General features: G+C 37.8%; 1 protein-coding gene across 6 annotated transcripts in view; it reads right to left on the bottom strand.

Moving 5' to 3' along the window:
* Positions 1 to 3128: 3128 nt before the first annotated feature.
* LYPLAL1 (lysophospholipase like 1) overlaps positions 3129 to 17837 on the bottom strand; it is a 38845-nt gene continuing 24136 nt past the window's right edge. For 5 of the 6 annotated variants that reach the window (XM_081825181.1, XM_081825183.1, XM_081825184.1 and 2 more), the window contains 2 exons: positions 8189 to 8304; positions 3129 to 7399 (listed from right to left, as the gene is read on the bottom strand). In XM_081825181.1, coding sequence (XP_081681307.1) covers positions 7160 to 7399; positions 8189 to 8304 — 356 coding nt within the window. In that variant the 3' untranslated portion in view covers positions 3129 to 7159. The remainder of the gene's footprint in view (positions 7400 to 8188; positions 8305 to 17837) is intronic. The other variant, XR_014146598.1, reaches the window with a different exon arrangement.

The following is a 17837-nucleotide window of genomic DNA, read 5'->3' as shown; positions in this document are numbered from 1 at the left end:
TGAAAAGGATCCAGTAATGGAAATGGTACATTCAAGAATGCAGCCAGCCTGGCCTCCACGGCATCTTGGCTCCACGTGAAAAAATTATAGCCGTCCCTCTCCACCACCTGCAGCAAAGTCGCTGGCTCAGTGGGGCCCTCGGTTCCCAGAGTCTCCCTCAGTGCTGGGGCTTGCTTCCCTGATGGTCTGGCTAAGCTGAAATCGGATGGTGTCCACTGGGCAGCTGCAACTGTTCAGCCTCAGGGCCAACTGCTCAGACCTGAAAATGGCCGTGGTCATTCCACTCAGCGGGCAGAAAAGCCTGTTCTTACAGCTCTGACATGACAAACACTACCCTTGGTAAACCTCATATTTTTACTGACTCTGGGGTTGTTGCCACGGCCTGTTTGGACTGTCACTTGGAAAAGTATAGACTGGAAGATTAATGACACCCCTCTGTGGCACTGCTCACTATGGAAACACAGAGTGACTGCTGATCGAACCCTCTGGGTCACTCATGCAGATGGACCTATTTCCTGCTGAAACTGACTGGAATCAAGCTGCTGGTTGGGTCTGCACCACCCAGACTGCCACTGTTGCTTACCTGAACCATCGTCATACCAGACATGGTAACACATCAACCATTCCACTGGGTACAGAGTAAAAGATCCTGTTTGAAAATCAGAGGCTACCATTGCATGCCCGTCCTTGCTCCTAACGCATTAATTACAACTGATCTTTGACCTCTTCTTGGGGCTGTAAGTGGTGCCTCATGGCTAGTAACACTTTTTCAGGTTATATGTTGCTCTTCCAGTCTGATAAGCTTACACCGGCCACACTGTTGTGGCTCGTGAAAGTCATCTGTGTGACATTTTTGGTTTATATTTCTGGACCACTTCCAACCTGACAATGGTGTGCCTTTTATCACAAAACAATTAAAAAATGGGCTGATGGTTAAGTATTTAATGGGCTTTTCACATTCCCTGCAATTCACTGGGATCTGGTATTATGGAGCTTTGGGGCATTCTCCTCCAGAACTGACTCAAAAATGTCTGGCTCTACTTCTGTCACTTTCTTCCTGTCCGTACACCCTAGTAAGGCAGTTTGGTTGATGAATGCAATCGTCTTCAGAAAGGGATCATCTCTTCTCAGCTGTTTTCTGAATTAGAGTCAGAATGAAAGTGTTGGGAGATTATACAGAACGGTTTTGAAAATTCAGGATTCCTCCTGATCATTTTTTTTTTTTTAAAGATTTTATTTATTTATTTGCTAAAGAGAGAGAGAGCATAGGCGAGATAGAGTGAGAGAGAGTACAAGCAGGGGGAGCTGCAGGCAGAGGGAGAAGCAGGCTCCCTGCTGAGCAAGGAGCCCGATGCGGGACTTGATCCCAGGACCCTGGGATCATGACCTGAGGTGAAGGCAGCCACTTAACCGACTGAGCCACCCAGGTGTCCCCCTCCTGATCATTCCTGAGTATGATTCTTCTTTTTCCTAATGACAATGACAGGTTGGCTTGGTTGGTACACCTTCTGGGAGGCTGCTTAGCCAAAAGGAGGCAAGGGATTCAAATTTATTTTGGTTCACAGATAGGAATTTATTTTTTCATTGATATGGCCTAAGATCAAAAAGATAATCACTAACTCTTTGAGGTTTGTAGAGTCCTGTTCATAGCAGTCTTCATTCAATGTTGTATGGAACAAATTCGGTTGCAGCTAAATGGCAGAATTTAACAAATATGATAGAGATATCACACACATCTTACCCTCACTGTAGGAATATGCTAAGGCTACTTCAGAAGAGTTTACATGTGTACACCCACAGAAACATATTTTTAAAGGGCAAACTGGGAAGTAAAATTAAAATACATACAACAGCATATTTCTCTGTAAATACAATTCTAACTTTTCATGTGTTAAAATTACTCCAAGTCAAAGTCTTATGAACCGACTTTATGTATCATATAATCTGAATTTTCTTGAAGTATCTGCATGCTTTTGGTATTGAAATGTTTGCATGGCTTTGGTAATTCTGTCCTCTTATAAATCAAGAAATCCCTTTTATATGATAAAGACTTTTTGCTTAAATACATCCTGGCTAAATGATATATGGACATTCTCTTTTACATATCAAAGTACCACACATTATCAATAGCCAAATTGTCATTCTGCTTTATATTTTGTTCTCAGCTCATTTTGTTATACATCAATTAAAATACTCAACTTCCTATAAAGAATACATTTAAGCTCCTTACTACTGATGATGATCTTTCTTATTCAGATTTCAGCTGAGAAAAAATACTAGCAATCAACATTTTGCTTCACTTACAGATCATGAAAGTAATAAAGCACACCATAAAAATTCAAACAAAAGAGTAAAAAGTGCAAGTCTCCCTTCACTCGTATCCTAGATTTATCTCTCCTCCCTTGCAAAATTCCAGTCTCCCTAACATAAACATATAATAATTTATTGTGATACTGATGTACATTTTCTTCTTCTTGCCACTTTTTTTCTCCCATGTAAGAAAGTACCACAGCTATTTCAATTCCCTTGCCTTCAGAAATGTTTCTGTGGGTAAAGCAACAGAGAGATTTGGGATGGGACATGAAAGGAATGACTGAGTGGTTTCTTTTTTTTTTTTTTTTTTTAATAAAGATTTTATTTATTTATTTGAGAGAGAGAAACAGCATGAGAGGGGAGAGGGTCAGAGGGAGAAGCAGGCTCCCCGCTGAGCTGGGAGCCCGATGTGGGACTCGATCCCAGGACTCTGGGATCATGACCTGAGCTGAAGGCAGTCACTTAACCAACTGAGCCACCCAGGCGCCCAACTGAGTGGTTTCTTTAGGAGGATACCTTAAGCCCTGGTGTTTCCAGCCTTGGCATATATTTTCCAAAAACCTGGCTTTAAGAGACCACATGCATATGGACAATAGGTACCTCAAGATTAGTGAGTGAGAACTGGAGCCTGGAGGATCTCCCCTGAACATGCTGCTCACGATAACACAGCGGATATCCTACTAGCCCAATGGGGAGGCATGAGAATTGGATTGAACGTTATAGCCACATAAAATTTTAGATATATCCTCCATGCATGGATGTATTTGTGGAGATGGATTTAGAACCATACTAACAAATACTAGTAACACCTTAAATTTGTTTAACATATTTTATTACAGTCTTTTACACATGTTATATAGCTTGATCTTCAGACAACAATTTCACAGAAGAGTATACCGTGGCAGGGGCTGGGCTTATGCCAGAATACATGATTACTCAGTGACAGGACAAGTGTTTAAAAAAAAAAAAATCTGGATTCCTTTCCTTACACTATATTTGGGATGTATACACTTGAAATGTATAGACCAGATACCCTCCTTTATGCCATACATATGTGGTACTCTTAGGGTAAATTGCAGCCATAAGGGTTTTATACATGAGTGATACTGTGTATATTCAAGCCAAGGCATTTAAAAGTTTAAGGAGTTGAAGGTCAATAAAAGCTTGGGATAATTAAAACCCTGCCCAGTCTTCTGCAAAGGGATTTTGGATTTTATTAAATTTTATCAGTCTTTCTCTCTCCTACCCTTCCTCTTCACATTTAGATTTGATAACTTTAAATACAAGACAAATAAAGGGACTTCTGCTTATGACCAAGATGACCGAGATGGAGATACAAGGATCAGACTTATTCTTCAACCTGAAATAGCTCAACAGCTGAAACATGTGTGTGCTTTCAGATACTGGACACCGGCAGTACAGGGCAGTTCCTTAAGAATAACAAATGCTCAGCTTGTGTGTGAAAAGTTTCCGGGCTGCAGTGTGAGGAGGGAGACCCAGAGGGAGCCAGGAGAGCCAGGAGCTTAGAGTTCACGGAGCAGAGTATGAGAGAGCCACAGATCTGCAGAGATCCTCCCCCCCACCCCAACTCCAGCACTAACCATCAGAGAGAGGTGTCTGAGGGGAGGGTGACCCACGAGGAACAGAGGAAACAATCACTGGGGCTCACAGAGGGCTGGGACGATTGTGTTACACTAGCCAGACTGTGAACCTCACAGTCCAGCAAGTGTCTGCTGGAGTACCCACAAGGCGCTGCTTGAGGAGTGGGGCAAAATCAGTCCTGGAGAAACAGGGCTCTGGAACCTCCTAAGAAAGCTTAAAAGGAAGGCTGAAAGGCTCAAACTGTTTCTAAGTACCTTCCAGGTAATTTAATTGCGTTCAGTGACAAAGCTCCTATTTATAGAAATGCAAATAGCCCAGTGCTTAATGAGGTAGAACTCACAGTGCTTGGGATCTAACAAAAAATCATGAGGCCTAGGAAGGAGGCAAGAAAGTATCATCCTTAGTAGAAAGAGAAATTAATCAATAGAAACTAACAAATGACAGAGATGAGGGACCGAATAAAGAAGACTATTATAGTTGCTATTTAACTATATCCCATATATTCAAGGAGGAGAATAAGCATATTAAATATAAAATGCAACAAATAAAAATAGAACTTCTAGAGATGTGCAGTATCTGAGATAAAAAATAAAGTGGGTAGGATTAATGACAAACAATGCAGAAGATGAATGAACTTGATAAGCAATAGAAACTATCCAAAATGAAATGCAGAGCGGAAGAATGAAAAAAAAAAAAAGGAAAAAAAAAAGGAATAAGCACCAGTAAGCCTAAAGTCCCCCAAAAAAGAGAAGAGGAAGAGGCAAACAAATATTTGAAAATGCAGTGGCCAAAATGTCTCTAAATTTGATGAAAACTATAAACCTACAATCTAAAAAGAAGAAACTCAACAAACACCTGGCACAAGAAAAATGGAGAAAACAACACCAAAGCACATCATAATATCAAACTGCTTAAAACTAAAGATAGAGAAAATTGTAAACGCAGTCAGAGGAAGAAAAAAAAGATTAGAAAAGCAGCAGAAAGAAATGCAAACTAGAATAGTGTAAGATCTTAAAAGTAATGAAAGGAAAAAAAATACCCTGTCAACCTAGAATTCTATGTATCTTTAAAAAATGAAGACAAGGGGGCGCCTGGGTGGCTCAGTTGGTTAAGCGACTGCCTTCGGCTCAGGTCATGGTCCTGGAGTCCCTGGATCGAGTCCCACATCGGGCTCCCTGCTCAGCGGGGAGCCTGCTTCTCCCTCTGACCCTCCTCCCTCTCATGCTCTCTGTCTCTCATTCTCTCTGTCTCAGATAAATAAATAAAATCTTAAAAAAAAAAAAAATGAAGACAAAATAAGACTTTTTCAGACATACGAAAGTTGAAAGAATTTAATAGTGGCAGACCCGCTCTATCATGAACGTTAAAGTATTTCAGGCAGAAGGAAAATGATATCATATGGAAATCTGAAACTACATTAAGGAATGAAGAGCACTGGAAAAACTGGATATAAAAGAATTAAAAAAATTAAACTTCAAAGGATAATTTAGTGTAGCTTCCAGCCATTGAGGTAATATAGGAAATGAATTTATTCTTTCATCTGAAACAACAAAAAAGGCAAAATCCTGGAAACTAAGTTTTTCAAAGTACTGGACATCAGGCAATAAAGGTCAGTGGTCTCTGACAGAAGGGGAAGGAAACAAGGTGAGCCTTATGACTGCCCCAGCTTATTGCCATTTCGAGAACTCCCAGGCCACAGAGCTGAGAGGAGCACTTCATGCAGAGCTTGGAGAACTCCTGTGTTGGGAAGCAGAGCTAAGAATCTGAGTAGACTGGGATGGCTAGAATTTGTAGGATGGCGTACCAGAGAAGAGCGAGCTGCACAGAAAGAGAACTCCAGACACCTAGACACAGTTTACCTGGACTATTCAGCAGAGTACTTATGACACACATGTGCAAGCAGACTATCCGAAACCAGAGAAAGAACCACCCAAAAAGATGAGAAGGAACCACAAAGATAAGAAACATGAACCCCCAGACCAATATCTATCACAATCAAATTACTCAAAATCAGTGATAAACTCTTAAAAACATCAAGAGTAAAAAAAAACAAAAACAAAAACACAACGAAACATTAGATACAGAAAAACAAAGATAATAACAACAGATATACTGTGTGAAATAAAGTTAGCAAGAAGAGAGTGGAACACCATGTTTAAAATACTGAAGAAAAAAATGTTAATCCAAAATTTCATACTCCGTGAAAAGTACCTTTTCAAAACAAATGTAAAACACAGGCTTCCTCAGACATATAAGCTGAAAGAATTCATTAACAGCACATTTACAGTGGAATTATTTAGTTAAACGATGTCCCTCAGGCAGAATGAAAAGGATACCAGAAACACATATCAGCACAAAAATAACTGAAGAGCACAGGAGGTGGTAACTACACAGGTAGATATATAAGATGTTTTCCTCATTATTTAAGTTGATTTAAAGGAAAACGGACTTTAAATAAGATAGTTGTAATATGTTGTCAGATTTATGGTACATGCTATTTATAGCATATTTACAAGTGGGAAAAAAAGCATTAAGACCAGGAAGGGAAAAACGGAAGGTCCTTATACTAAGTGTGAGGTGGTATAATGAACTTGAAGGTAGAATGTGATGAGCTAAAAGGGTACAGTATACAGAAATCTCCAGGGCCACATGGTTTCACTAGAGAATTCCAACAGACATTTAAAGAAAAAATTAATACCAATTTTATACAATTTCTCCCAGGAAATAGAAGAGGAGAAAACCCTTCCCAACTCATTTTATGGGGTCAAAAAAAACTACAGACCAATAGCCTTCATGAACATAGACAAAATAGTAACAGAGTATGCTCTCTGACCACAATGGCTTTAAATTAGAAATCGGTAACAAATGTATCTAAAATATTCCCAAATATTTGGGAACAAAATAGGACACTTTTAAATAAAATGCCATATTAAGCCTCTTCATGTCTTCTCACTGCCCTTACTTAAACCCACTTTACATTATTTTTTAAATTTAAATATTTAATTACTCAAAAGATCTCCATTTACAAATGTATCTGAAAAACAATCCACAGATGTTTGTCTAAATATTTACCATTAATAAGACGATGCTACATCTGTGGTGTTAAGCATCTCAATAACTACTAAATAAATCAGTACACTTCATATTTATTAATATTTTAATTATCATTTATCAAATTGTAATTTGGCAGTAAAAACCACTTTTCGCAGAGGCATGACATGTAGCTTAACAAATCAACCTTGATTCATTCACTTTGCCTTTCCAGTTCTCCTGGAAGCTTTGTAAGAATCCATGACTTCAGTTTTTCTAGCTCAGCTTTGCTTAGCTCATGGTAAACACCCGGGAAACTATGAAACTTCGTGCTCACTCCTAGGGATTTTAACATTGAGTTTGTCTCTTCACCCCAAGAATGAAGAACTAACTCGTCTGCAGCACCATGGCACTGAAATAATTCAGGGAGCACACCATCACTTTCCCGAAGAGCCTAGAGAACAGGATATAGAAATGGGAATGTTTAAGAAATTCATTTAAGAACGTCATTCTGGGAAATCACACAGGGCAGAAAAATTGCAATTTTACCCAAGCTTCAATATTCCAAGGGAGAAAAGCAGCAGTCGTGGTGCAGTCTAAGGTGTACCCTGGTGGTCCTAGCTGGGGGCTCAGCTGGTTGCAGCATCACGTGAGCTGCAGTTAGTTTATGCGACCAGCAGTGACTCCATAGAGGACCGTCTCAAACATGGTCAGAGGGCTTCCTGAAGAGACTGTGAGACTCGGTCAGACAGACCTCTTCACGCAGGGTGCAAGGACGGAGGAAGGCAGGGACAATCAAGGGAAAAATTACAGTCTAGTTTTCATTTCTGTATCTGCTGCTTCTACTTCAGGCAGGAAGTTACAATGCTCTCAGGTACTGTATTCATATATTAGCATGTTGCTATGTAACAGGTATCGGGAAGGTGAGTCTTTGTTTTGATTACATTCGGGACATAATAAACAAACCTTGCTATAATCACCCGTATTTTTATTATGTGTAAGGGATACATATGTATCTTACATAGATTCTTTTTATCCTTTCCCCTTTGACACTGTGCTTAACAATACTCTTTCTATGGCATTTCCTGAACATTAATGACCAGCTGGAATATTTAATATTAACTAATTGGGGATGGATTTCCAGCAGTGCTCTGTGCAGCAATCGTTATTGCTTAATTATCAATTTTTAGTTTCAATGTGTGAATATTTCATGCCTGCTTTTGTTTTGTTTTTAAAAATTTACCTGGTAAACAGCAGATGTTTTATTCAGAAAACTAGAAAGAGCAAATACTCCTGCCACATCTTGATGATTTCGATATGCTAAATGCATTGCCATGCACCCTCCCATAGAAAATCCTCCTAAAAGAAGCAAAAATTCACTTATCAGAAAAAGCAGAATATATGAGACAATAATTTAGAACAAGATCCATCTGTGTCAGGCTTCCACGCATGTTTTAAAATATTTGGAGACCTTTAGAGAGAGACAGTGCTAAAAAGCAACTTAGTCTACTTTCTAGCTCATTAAAAAAATACTTGCAATGAGTAAGTAACACTGGTTCATCTATGTCATCACTGGTAAAGAGACTTGTTATAAAAAGAGCTGGGAATTAAAGAAATCATACTTACTGACTAAAATACTTATCATAATTCCAAGATATGAGTCATAGCACAAGTGTTATTCAAACTTCTAATGTCTACTTACATTTTGCTTATACTTGTATTATAGGAGTCCTCACTCTGCCACCAGAATTAATAACATGCATCTTTTTGTCTTACTTGCCAAGCTCCGAGACCCATGAGGAGTTCTATTTCTAGGGCCTGCCATATAATAGATGTTTAGTGATCTTTTAGGGAAGATGATCAAAAATTTGGTGAGCTAGTTAAAATATCTCTGAATTACAATATCGTTTTGGAAACCGACTTACGATGGTGTAATTAAAACATAATTAAAACATACGTACCTATACAAACTTTTTCAGAGGAGCTAAAAAATAATTTACTCACTTAACAAATTTTTATTGTCTTTTATGTGCCCGAGCACCGTGCTAGCCACTGGAGATATGCAGACTAAAATGCACGGTCCCCGTGCTCCCTTCAGCAGGACATGTACTACATACATGGGCCCTTGTCCTCGAGGGGAGCACCAGAGACGTCACAGAATATGGAGATAGGTATAGGACGCGGTGGCCCAACTGCAGGCTAGAGACCTGGAATGCTATGCCCCCGCTGGAGTGAGAGTTAAAAGGTGTCCGATTTACATTTTGTGAGAAGTAAGTATAGAAAGTAAATCACACAGCCACACACTTGTGGAAATATAAAAATATACATTGGTGTAGAATCCAGATCTCATTTCCAGATGCCTGCTTTATTTCACTTAACAAAGTGTAAAGCTGAGTCCTTAGAGACTATAAATTTGAATTTACTACAATCTCCTTTTACGGATGAAGTGAACCAGGCCCAAGATTAGGTGCTTCCTTAAGGATGCGCCCCTAATTATAGCTGTGAAGCTAGGACTTTTGGAATCCAGATTGCTTGCAACAGACCTTAATGTACTCTCTACTATCCTCCAGTATTTATTAAAATAGAACTGCTTTTAAATTTTTTTATTTTTATATTTTATTTATTTATTTAATAATGTCTAATAATATTACTGGGCAGGCCGATATCATTTTGGACCCAGGATACAATGTATGAGTGAAGATTACTAGGCTTGTGAAGTTCAGATTTTTAAGAAGTACGTAAGATGTAAATAATGACAGTGCATGATAAATACTACATCTGTGGTTTTCAACATACCAGAAAGAAATAATAGGGTCTCATCAGTAGCAGAAGTTCACCATGGATGAGGACCACTTGAAAGTCTCTTTCAAAATAACCCCCCCCACCAGCCACAGACACAGATACGTCTGATGAGAGATCATGAACGGGCTTGGCAGGGGAGGAGGCAGCATACACATCTTAAAGTTGAGTGTGAAAGTCGCATATGTGCATCAGATTCCCAAAAAGTTTAAAAACCACTGGACTACATTACCTGTGAATGCGTACACTGATCAACAGGACATGCCCCAGACAAGATGAGTGTTTCTGGTAAACTCTCATTGTAAGTAAACAGAATGAGAAACTTCCTGGGTTTTGTTACAGTTCCAGTTATAGACTGCTCTTTTTCTTCTCAAGTTTTGCTATGGGATACAGTATGTGGGTTATAAAGCAAACACTCTGAAATAGAATTCTTATCAAGTTTTAATTTAGCAACTCTAAGTTAGTTCTCTAGAGTTTGAAATCCTTGAGGGTAAGAAACAGTTCTTTCTTCCATCAGCACACTGTGGTTGCAGGCTTATGAGGAGCTCAGCAAAGTGTCCCCACTCTATGGTGCGCATGTGCCGAGGAGTTGGCTTCCTCATCTTCCGTGCCCAGTGGTGAGTACACGGTGGCAATTCAATAAAAGTCTGTTTAGCTGAATTCTTAGAAACCATATATTATAGGATGAAAGTAATAAAAAGTTTACGAACATCTCTTAAATTTATCATATTTAAAGGCACACGAAACATTTTCTAATTTAAAGTCAGGTGGAAAGAGGACCACAGTGAAATAAAGGGAAACTGAGTTTTAATCCTACCAGTGACACTCTAGCAGTTGCCTTGGGGTAAATTATTTAAAACCCAGGATCTCATTTCCAGTAAGATTAGATAGTTGGACTAGATGATCCTTAGGGTTTCCACCAAGTTGCTGTTGTTGTTTTAAGATTTTGAGAGAGAGAGAGAGGAAGAGGGAGAGGGAGCAGAAGCAGGGGGAGCGGCAGAGGGAGAGGGAGAAGAAGACTCCCCACTGAGCAGGGAGGTGGTGTGGGGCTTGATCCCAGGACCCTGGGATCGTGACCTGAGCCGAAGGCAGACACTTAACCAAATGAGCCACCCAGATGCCCCAGGGTTTCCACCAAGTTTTTAAATCTATTATATACAAATGCTTCAATAATAACTTGTAAAAGTCAAAGAGCAAGGACTTCCAAAGTTTACAGTTACTGTGAATACAGAAGCCTACTTTCCGTTTAAGAATAAGAATCCCTATCTCCCAGAATACAATTGCAGCCTTCCTTCAAGTTCAAAGAACCAATCTTAGCAAATGCTTACTTCCTTCATCGCTTTAGATCTCCCCTTTTTCCAATTTACTTACAAAATGAATTCTAGGTTGCTTATAACCAAACACACTGTTCACAATAAAACTACATCTCTAAAATGAGGGGAAAATGTGAGGGAGGGAGAGATGGGGTTGCTGGAAGAATGAGAGATCAGGAACGAAAGAGAGAGAGACACAGACCATAATATGGGGAGGCAGCAGAAATTAGGGGTGCGGCTGGTCTTCTAACTGCTTCCCTGTAGCAAGACAACATTCTCTAACAGAAGGAATCATGCCAAATCCTACTAGAAGCTTCTACTAGCACTGAATTCCTGGGTGGAATTTATCAAGGAGATCTTTATTAAACATAAAATTCAAAACCAGACATTTTACATACAGCATTTTCTGTTCTTGACTCTTTTATGTAAGTCTGGGACAGAAAGACTTAACGTTCAGTAGTCTATAAGGTTCATGCAAACAGCAATTTTTGTCTGTTTTATTCACTGGTGTACCGTCCCTACACTTAGAACGGTGCCTGGCACATAGCAGGCGCTTAGTAAGTATTTTACTGAATAAACGAATAAACATTGGTTGTGGTTCGGTAAGAATATTTCTGCAAGGGGACAAATTTATATCATCAGGGAACGTGGCTCTTTGGTGATCTGACTGGATATAAAAGTAAAGTTTAGAAAAAGCAGGAGTGAATGGTTAGTGTGCCCCAGGCCAATGATTCCTAAATCTGGCTCCTTAAAAATAAAGATTCCTAAAGTCAGCCCCTGACCCTTTAACACAATCTCAAAGTATATGTCTAATTTTTAAAAGCTCTTCTACCTATAAATCAAATGTATGAGAATCATAGTCTTAGAAAAGTATCAATAGCTGCAAGGCAGACAATTCAGGATTAGGTAAAATGGGTAAGAACAGAAAGTGAAAATACGGTCATGATTTAAAAGAAATCCATATGCTATAGATACCAACGCTGTAGGACCAAAGTTTTTACTTTTTGGAGAAATCCAAGAGCTTGAACTGTATTTTTGCCAAATGTACCTAAGGAATATATTAAATATGACCAGTGTGACTAAGGAACTAAATGTTTAATTTTATTTAATTTTAGCTAGTTTAAATTTAAGTTTAAATAGTCACATGTGCTAAGGACTATCACATTGGACAATGAAGTTCTAGGTAATCTAAGCTGCACCAATAATTGAAAAAAGCTTCACAATTCATAAATGGAGCAAAATGAAAACATTTCATAAAGAGATGTTGAGGCTAGGATCATTAAATGTGATCTTTTAATATGATAGAGATTTAAAGATCATAAGATAAAAGGTGAATGAAACAGATTAGCAAGCAAAAATAACTTAAAAAATTATTTTAAAACCATCCATATTGAGAAAATTTTACAGATTAAATCTCCCCCTCCAACATTTCATTTTTATTGACCAGGGTAACTTAATCACTTAGTGTGGTTTCAGAGCTCCCTGAATGAAACCAGCCTATAACAAGAACAAAACCAAAAGTAAGAAAGAAAACATTTTCCCACATCTGAGATGTCATTACAAACAAACATAAATGCATCCTGCAGACATTGACCCTCATGTTCAATACTTATAATTTACAGTGAAAATAAATGTACTCATTGAAATCTTATTATTTGAAGATTTAATCTAAGTCCCTTACCCAATTATAATCTTGTGAGGTAATGCAACTTCTCACCAGTCATCTTTGATAATACAATCACCTTTAGCATCCCAACTTACTATGAAAAGGGACTTTGTATATTTTTTTCTAATAGAAGGAAATTTAACACAAAAGACTAGTTATTTGAATTCAATTTCCATCTAAATGTCTAAAATGCAATATAAAATATACTGTTCAATAAGTAAATACCAAATAGTAAACTCATTGTAGGTAATGGTTATAATGTATATTTATAGTTGCTGGCAAAGTATTAAAACGTCAAGAGTTAACATTTCAACATATATTTAAGATTAACAAGCTGAATAAAACATGTTAAAAAAATAATAAACCTAGCTTTTATGAACTCTTTAAATAAAATAAAACAGAAACAATGTATAAAAAAACTATACTGGGAAAACTAATCTATCTGAAAACAAAACCCAGAGGAAAAAAAATACTTACAAATTCAAGTCTACCATCAGGATTTTTAGAATGTAATAAAATCTACCCTCCCTTCAAATTTCAACAGTTCTTCCATTTAACTTATGTTTTATAGTTATTCAGACTGAACTGTGATAAAGTCTCAAAAAGTTTGGGAATATATCTTTGTCTATTTTCTCTGATATTTATAGGGTAAACAAAATACTTATCATCTTCCAGAAAAAGCTGTTGGAACAGGAGTTCCAAGCCTTTAAAGTTCTCATTGTTGTTGAAGAAACACAAGTTGTTTAACAAAGGCATACATATGTGAAAAGAAAGTAGGAATCTGCTATCATTCTCAAGTTTTAGGCCAAGAAAGAGCTTCAGAAGAAACTTGTATAAGGTCAGGACAAAGGGAGCCTGGAAATTTTGGTGCTAATCTTCATCTTGGTCATTCCAATTATCCCTTCATTTTTATTTTAAATATTATAAAATTAATACACTGATATATATCCAGTGTATAAAGTGTTTTCACCATACAGAAAGAAATAAAACGAGTCATCCAAAATTTCACTACTCATACATAATTCTGACAGGTTTTTAAAAGTTCATTTTAATAGTTAAACACTCAACATGTATAATTTTTGTACCTTATTTTTTCTTCGATATCATACTGACTTAAGTCTTTCAACAGAATTACAAAATCCATAATTTTATTCATTGAACACACACTCATAAAGTTCCTTATATGTGTACATACAGTATTTGATCGTTACATAACATTCAATTGTATTAATAGACCATAATTCCCTTAACTATCTCTCTCACGATAGGTATTTAGAACATCCATGTAAATTACTCAGGTGTAATTCCAGGAGTACTTGATTCTCCCTGCTTCAAAATTCTGACAGAATGCTCATATTATCAAAATTCTTATAATCTGGTTATATCACTTGTCAGGTTCTATACGTCCTAGATCAAAGTTAAACCCTAAATTTTATCAGTTTTGTCTTAACAAATTGTCACCACCTAGTGGCCGAAAAAGGAATCCCATCCTGGTAGAAGGTGACTAAGTCAAAGGATCTGTGTTCTAGTCCCAACTCGATTTTATGTTAGCTAGAATCTCTTTGAATTTTAGTTTTGCTTTTTTTTTTAATATCTGAAATGAGAATAATAATTTCTTGTTTTACCTATCACAAGGCTCAAAAGAGATACTGTGCATGAAAACAACCTTATAATTTAAACACTATCTGAAAATAAAACATGATGATGTATTAATAATGGCAATTTAAAAACTGTCAAGTGTAATATAAATGCCAACTATTTTAGTAGTATTACTACTATATGTACTTTTAAAGCACAACAGTACAAATGGGAAAAATTATATACCTTTCTCCATTTTGATTTCTCACATTATACAGAAACATACCAGAAGGAAATGAGTTTCAAGACTGACATTAACAGAGAGACAGAATGTAGTACTATGAATTTGCTTATATTCTGCACAATGGACACTCCCCACATGTTAATAAAACAAGAAGACAGGATAATCTAGCATTATTAATAATTTCTTCAGGATACAAGATTTGAACCAACGGTTTATTACAGTAACTATATTGTCAACAATCAGAAACTGATTTAAAGTTACTATTTTACTGCCCATGTTTCCCCTAACTCTTATCATACACTCTGTAGAATCATGTGTGGTATAAATACATAAAATTAAATAGATAAGCTCTCTTATGCCTGACAGTCTTAATGTACAGAGTGAGGATTCACAAATATCTCCAAGGAACACACTGGTGTTCCTTGACCATCTCCTCTGTATCTGACCCCGACACTAGGACAGGTAGTGAACTTTTTGTCTAGTTCTTCCTATCTAAGCAAAGTTAATTTACTTTTTCCATTAAGAAGGCAATCTATTTCCACTGATGACTAGAAAACCAAGAATTTGTTTTCACAGCTAACGCTTGCAGTTGATTATCAGGTCCTTCAGTATAAACCTTATTCATCTTTGTGTTCCCTAAATCTGGAAACAGTGTGTGTGTTAATCGCCATCATTCTCTTGGATCTATTTTGCCACTTTGTTATTCTCCTGGCCTTCAGACTGGCCTGCCCTCCACTGCGTTATCAGCATAAACTTTCTGAAATGCACATTCGATCATGTTATTCTCTGTATCTAATTCGATAATCCTCGGGAATTGGAGTGCATACTAAACTAGTATATCCTGAGAGATTCTGATGTGCCCTTCCTTTCTTCCATGAATGTGTTTATCAGTGATATTTTTACTCATTCTTTAAAACTCGGTTGGAGAGGGGTGCCTGGGTAGCTCAGTCGTTAAGCGTCTGCCTTAGGCTCAGGTCATGATCTCAGGGTCCTGGGATCGAGCCCCACATCTTATAGAAGTTAATCAGCTCAACTCCCAAATTCCCTGCTCCATGGGAAGCCTGCTTCTCCCTCTCCCTCTGCCCCTGCTTGTGTTCCTCTCTTGCTGTCTCTCTCTGTCAAAAAAATAAATAAAAAATCTTTAAAAAAAAACAAACCAAAAACTCAGTTGGAGAGTCCTCTCTTCTAAGAAGCAGTCCCTAACTCCCCCAAAGATTTACTTGTCTTTCCTCACTGCTCACACTGTACCTTGTACACACTTCTGCAATACATTGTATTACAGCACCTTACTTCTGTATCTCCCTCATTAGGCTGTAAAATTTTTGATAGTTTTCTTGATACTCCAAGATTTAACATTTTTATTAACAATTTGGAGATCAGATTTGGTATGAGAAGTACCATCTTTGACTTGATCAAGCTAGGTACACTATCCAAAAACAGTTTGGAAAACATATATTATTAAAACAATTGTTTTTAAAAATAAATTTAATATAATAAAATACCACTCATCAAAATAAAACCAGACAATGAATAGCCTCCCACTTACCCAAATATAGAGAATAGTGTTGTTTTACAAAGCTACACTGGTTGCATATAACCTCAGAGATCAGGGTTCCATGAGCATATATTGTATGATATTAAATCAGAAATTTTATCACATATTAAACAAAATCAATAAGGATTAACAATTTTTGTACCTATTATCTCCATGTTTTTCCTTTCTGATCCTAAAATTATCTAGTTTTTCCTTTTACAATTATTTTTTAAAAAATAACCCAACCTCACTGTGGTGCATATGTGTGTATGTAATAAAAATTGTTCAGAATCTTTTTTTTTTTTTTTTTTTTTTTAAAGATTTTATTTATTTATTTGAGAGAGAATGAGAGAGAGCACGAGAGGGAAGAGGGCAGAGAGAGAAGCAGACCCCCCGCTGAGCAGGGAGCCCGATGCGGGACTCGATCCCGGGACTCCAGGATCATGACCTGAGCCGAAGGCAGTCGCTTAACCAACTGAGCCACCCAGGCGCCCAAAAATTGTTCAGAATCTTAAATGCATTTTTCTTTGACTTCCCACTGAAACCCTCCTTCATTAAAATGTTATGAATAGCACTTAAATCTTACTTCACTTAAAATGTACCATATATATATATAGAGAGAGAGAGACACACACACACACACACACGCACAAAAGTACAAAAACCAGTAGAAAAACATTAAGCAGTAACTTCTTTTTAAATAATCTATGAAAAAGAAAGAGGGAAACACAGCATGTCCACCATGGAGCAAAAAATGAAGACAGCTGGTAGGGAAGAAGCAGTGAGCTACCTGAGTCTCCCAGGGGCAGGCCTGGCCCAGGAGGGCCTTTCTGCTGTTTGGAGTGACCGTGGCGTAAGGGGTATAAAGACTATTTAATAACAGCAAGAAACCTGTCTCATGCCAGACACACTTCTAAGTATTTCATATGAATTGACTAATTCAATCATCACGACTCTGTAAGACAGGTACTATCACTATCATCAGGCACAGAGTCCAAGGGGATTTTGTACCTACAAAGTAGTGAGTCTAGGGTTGGAAATCTGCAGGCCGAGTCCAGGGCCCTGGTTCTTGCCTGTGTTCTCCTGTCATCAGCTGCATCCGCGCATTTGCAACTATGATATGCATAATGCAGGGAATGCACGCACACGTACTTGAACACAGCCATGACGCTGCTTCTTGTGCCACAATTTTCAAATAAATGGGTGGTTCAGTTAGGTCAGTAAGATGAGCAAATAACAACCACAACAAAAAAATCCCCACAGGACTAGAATGGTACTTCCTCTCTGCATTAAGAGTTAACCCATGTAAAGAATCCCATACACAAAAAAGGAGGTAATATAACTAATGTTCTGTCATAGTGTAAGAGGTCAAGGATTATGTGTAGTTTGGGGTACATGTTTAATGCTACAGAACTGTTCCTGAAGATTTATGTTCACTGACTCGTTAAATAACTAACAATACAGGTAACAAGAACAAACTACCTTGCATCTGCACTTTTGCAGTCTCTTTCACATCTCAAACGAGGAAAGAGGCTTTCTTATAGAAGTTAATCAGCTCTGGGCGCCTGGGTGGCTCAGTCGGTTTAGCGACTGCCTTCGGCTCAGGTCATGATCCTGGAGTCCCGGGATCGAGTCCCGCATCGGGCTCCCTGCTCAGCGGGGAGTCTGCTTCTCCCTCTGACCCTCCCCCTTCTCATGCTCTCTCTCTCTATCTCATTCTCTCTCTCAAATAAATAAATAAAATCTTAAAAAAAAAAA

The sequence above is a fragment of the Leptonychotes weddellii genome, chromosome 6, assembly GCF_054177405.1.
Source record: "Leptonychotes weddellii isolate Sample4059 chromosome 6, ASM5417740v2, whole genome shotgun sequence".
In the NCBI taxonomy this organism is placed as follows: domain Eukaryota; kingdom Metazoa; phylum Chordata; class Mammalia; order Carnivora; family Phocidae; genus Leptonychotes; species Leptonychotes weddellii.
Note: the sequence above shows the minus strand (reverse complement) of the source record. Positions and strands in the feature narration are given on the sequence as shown.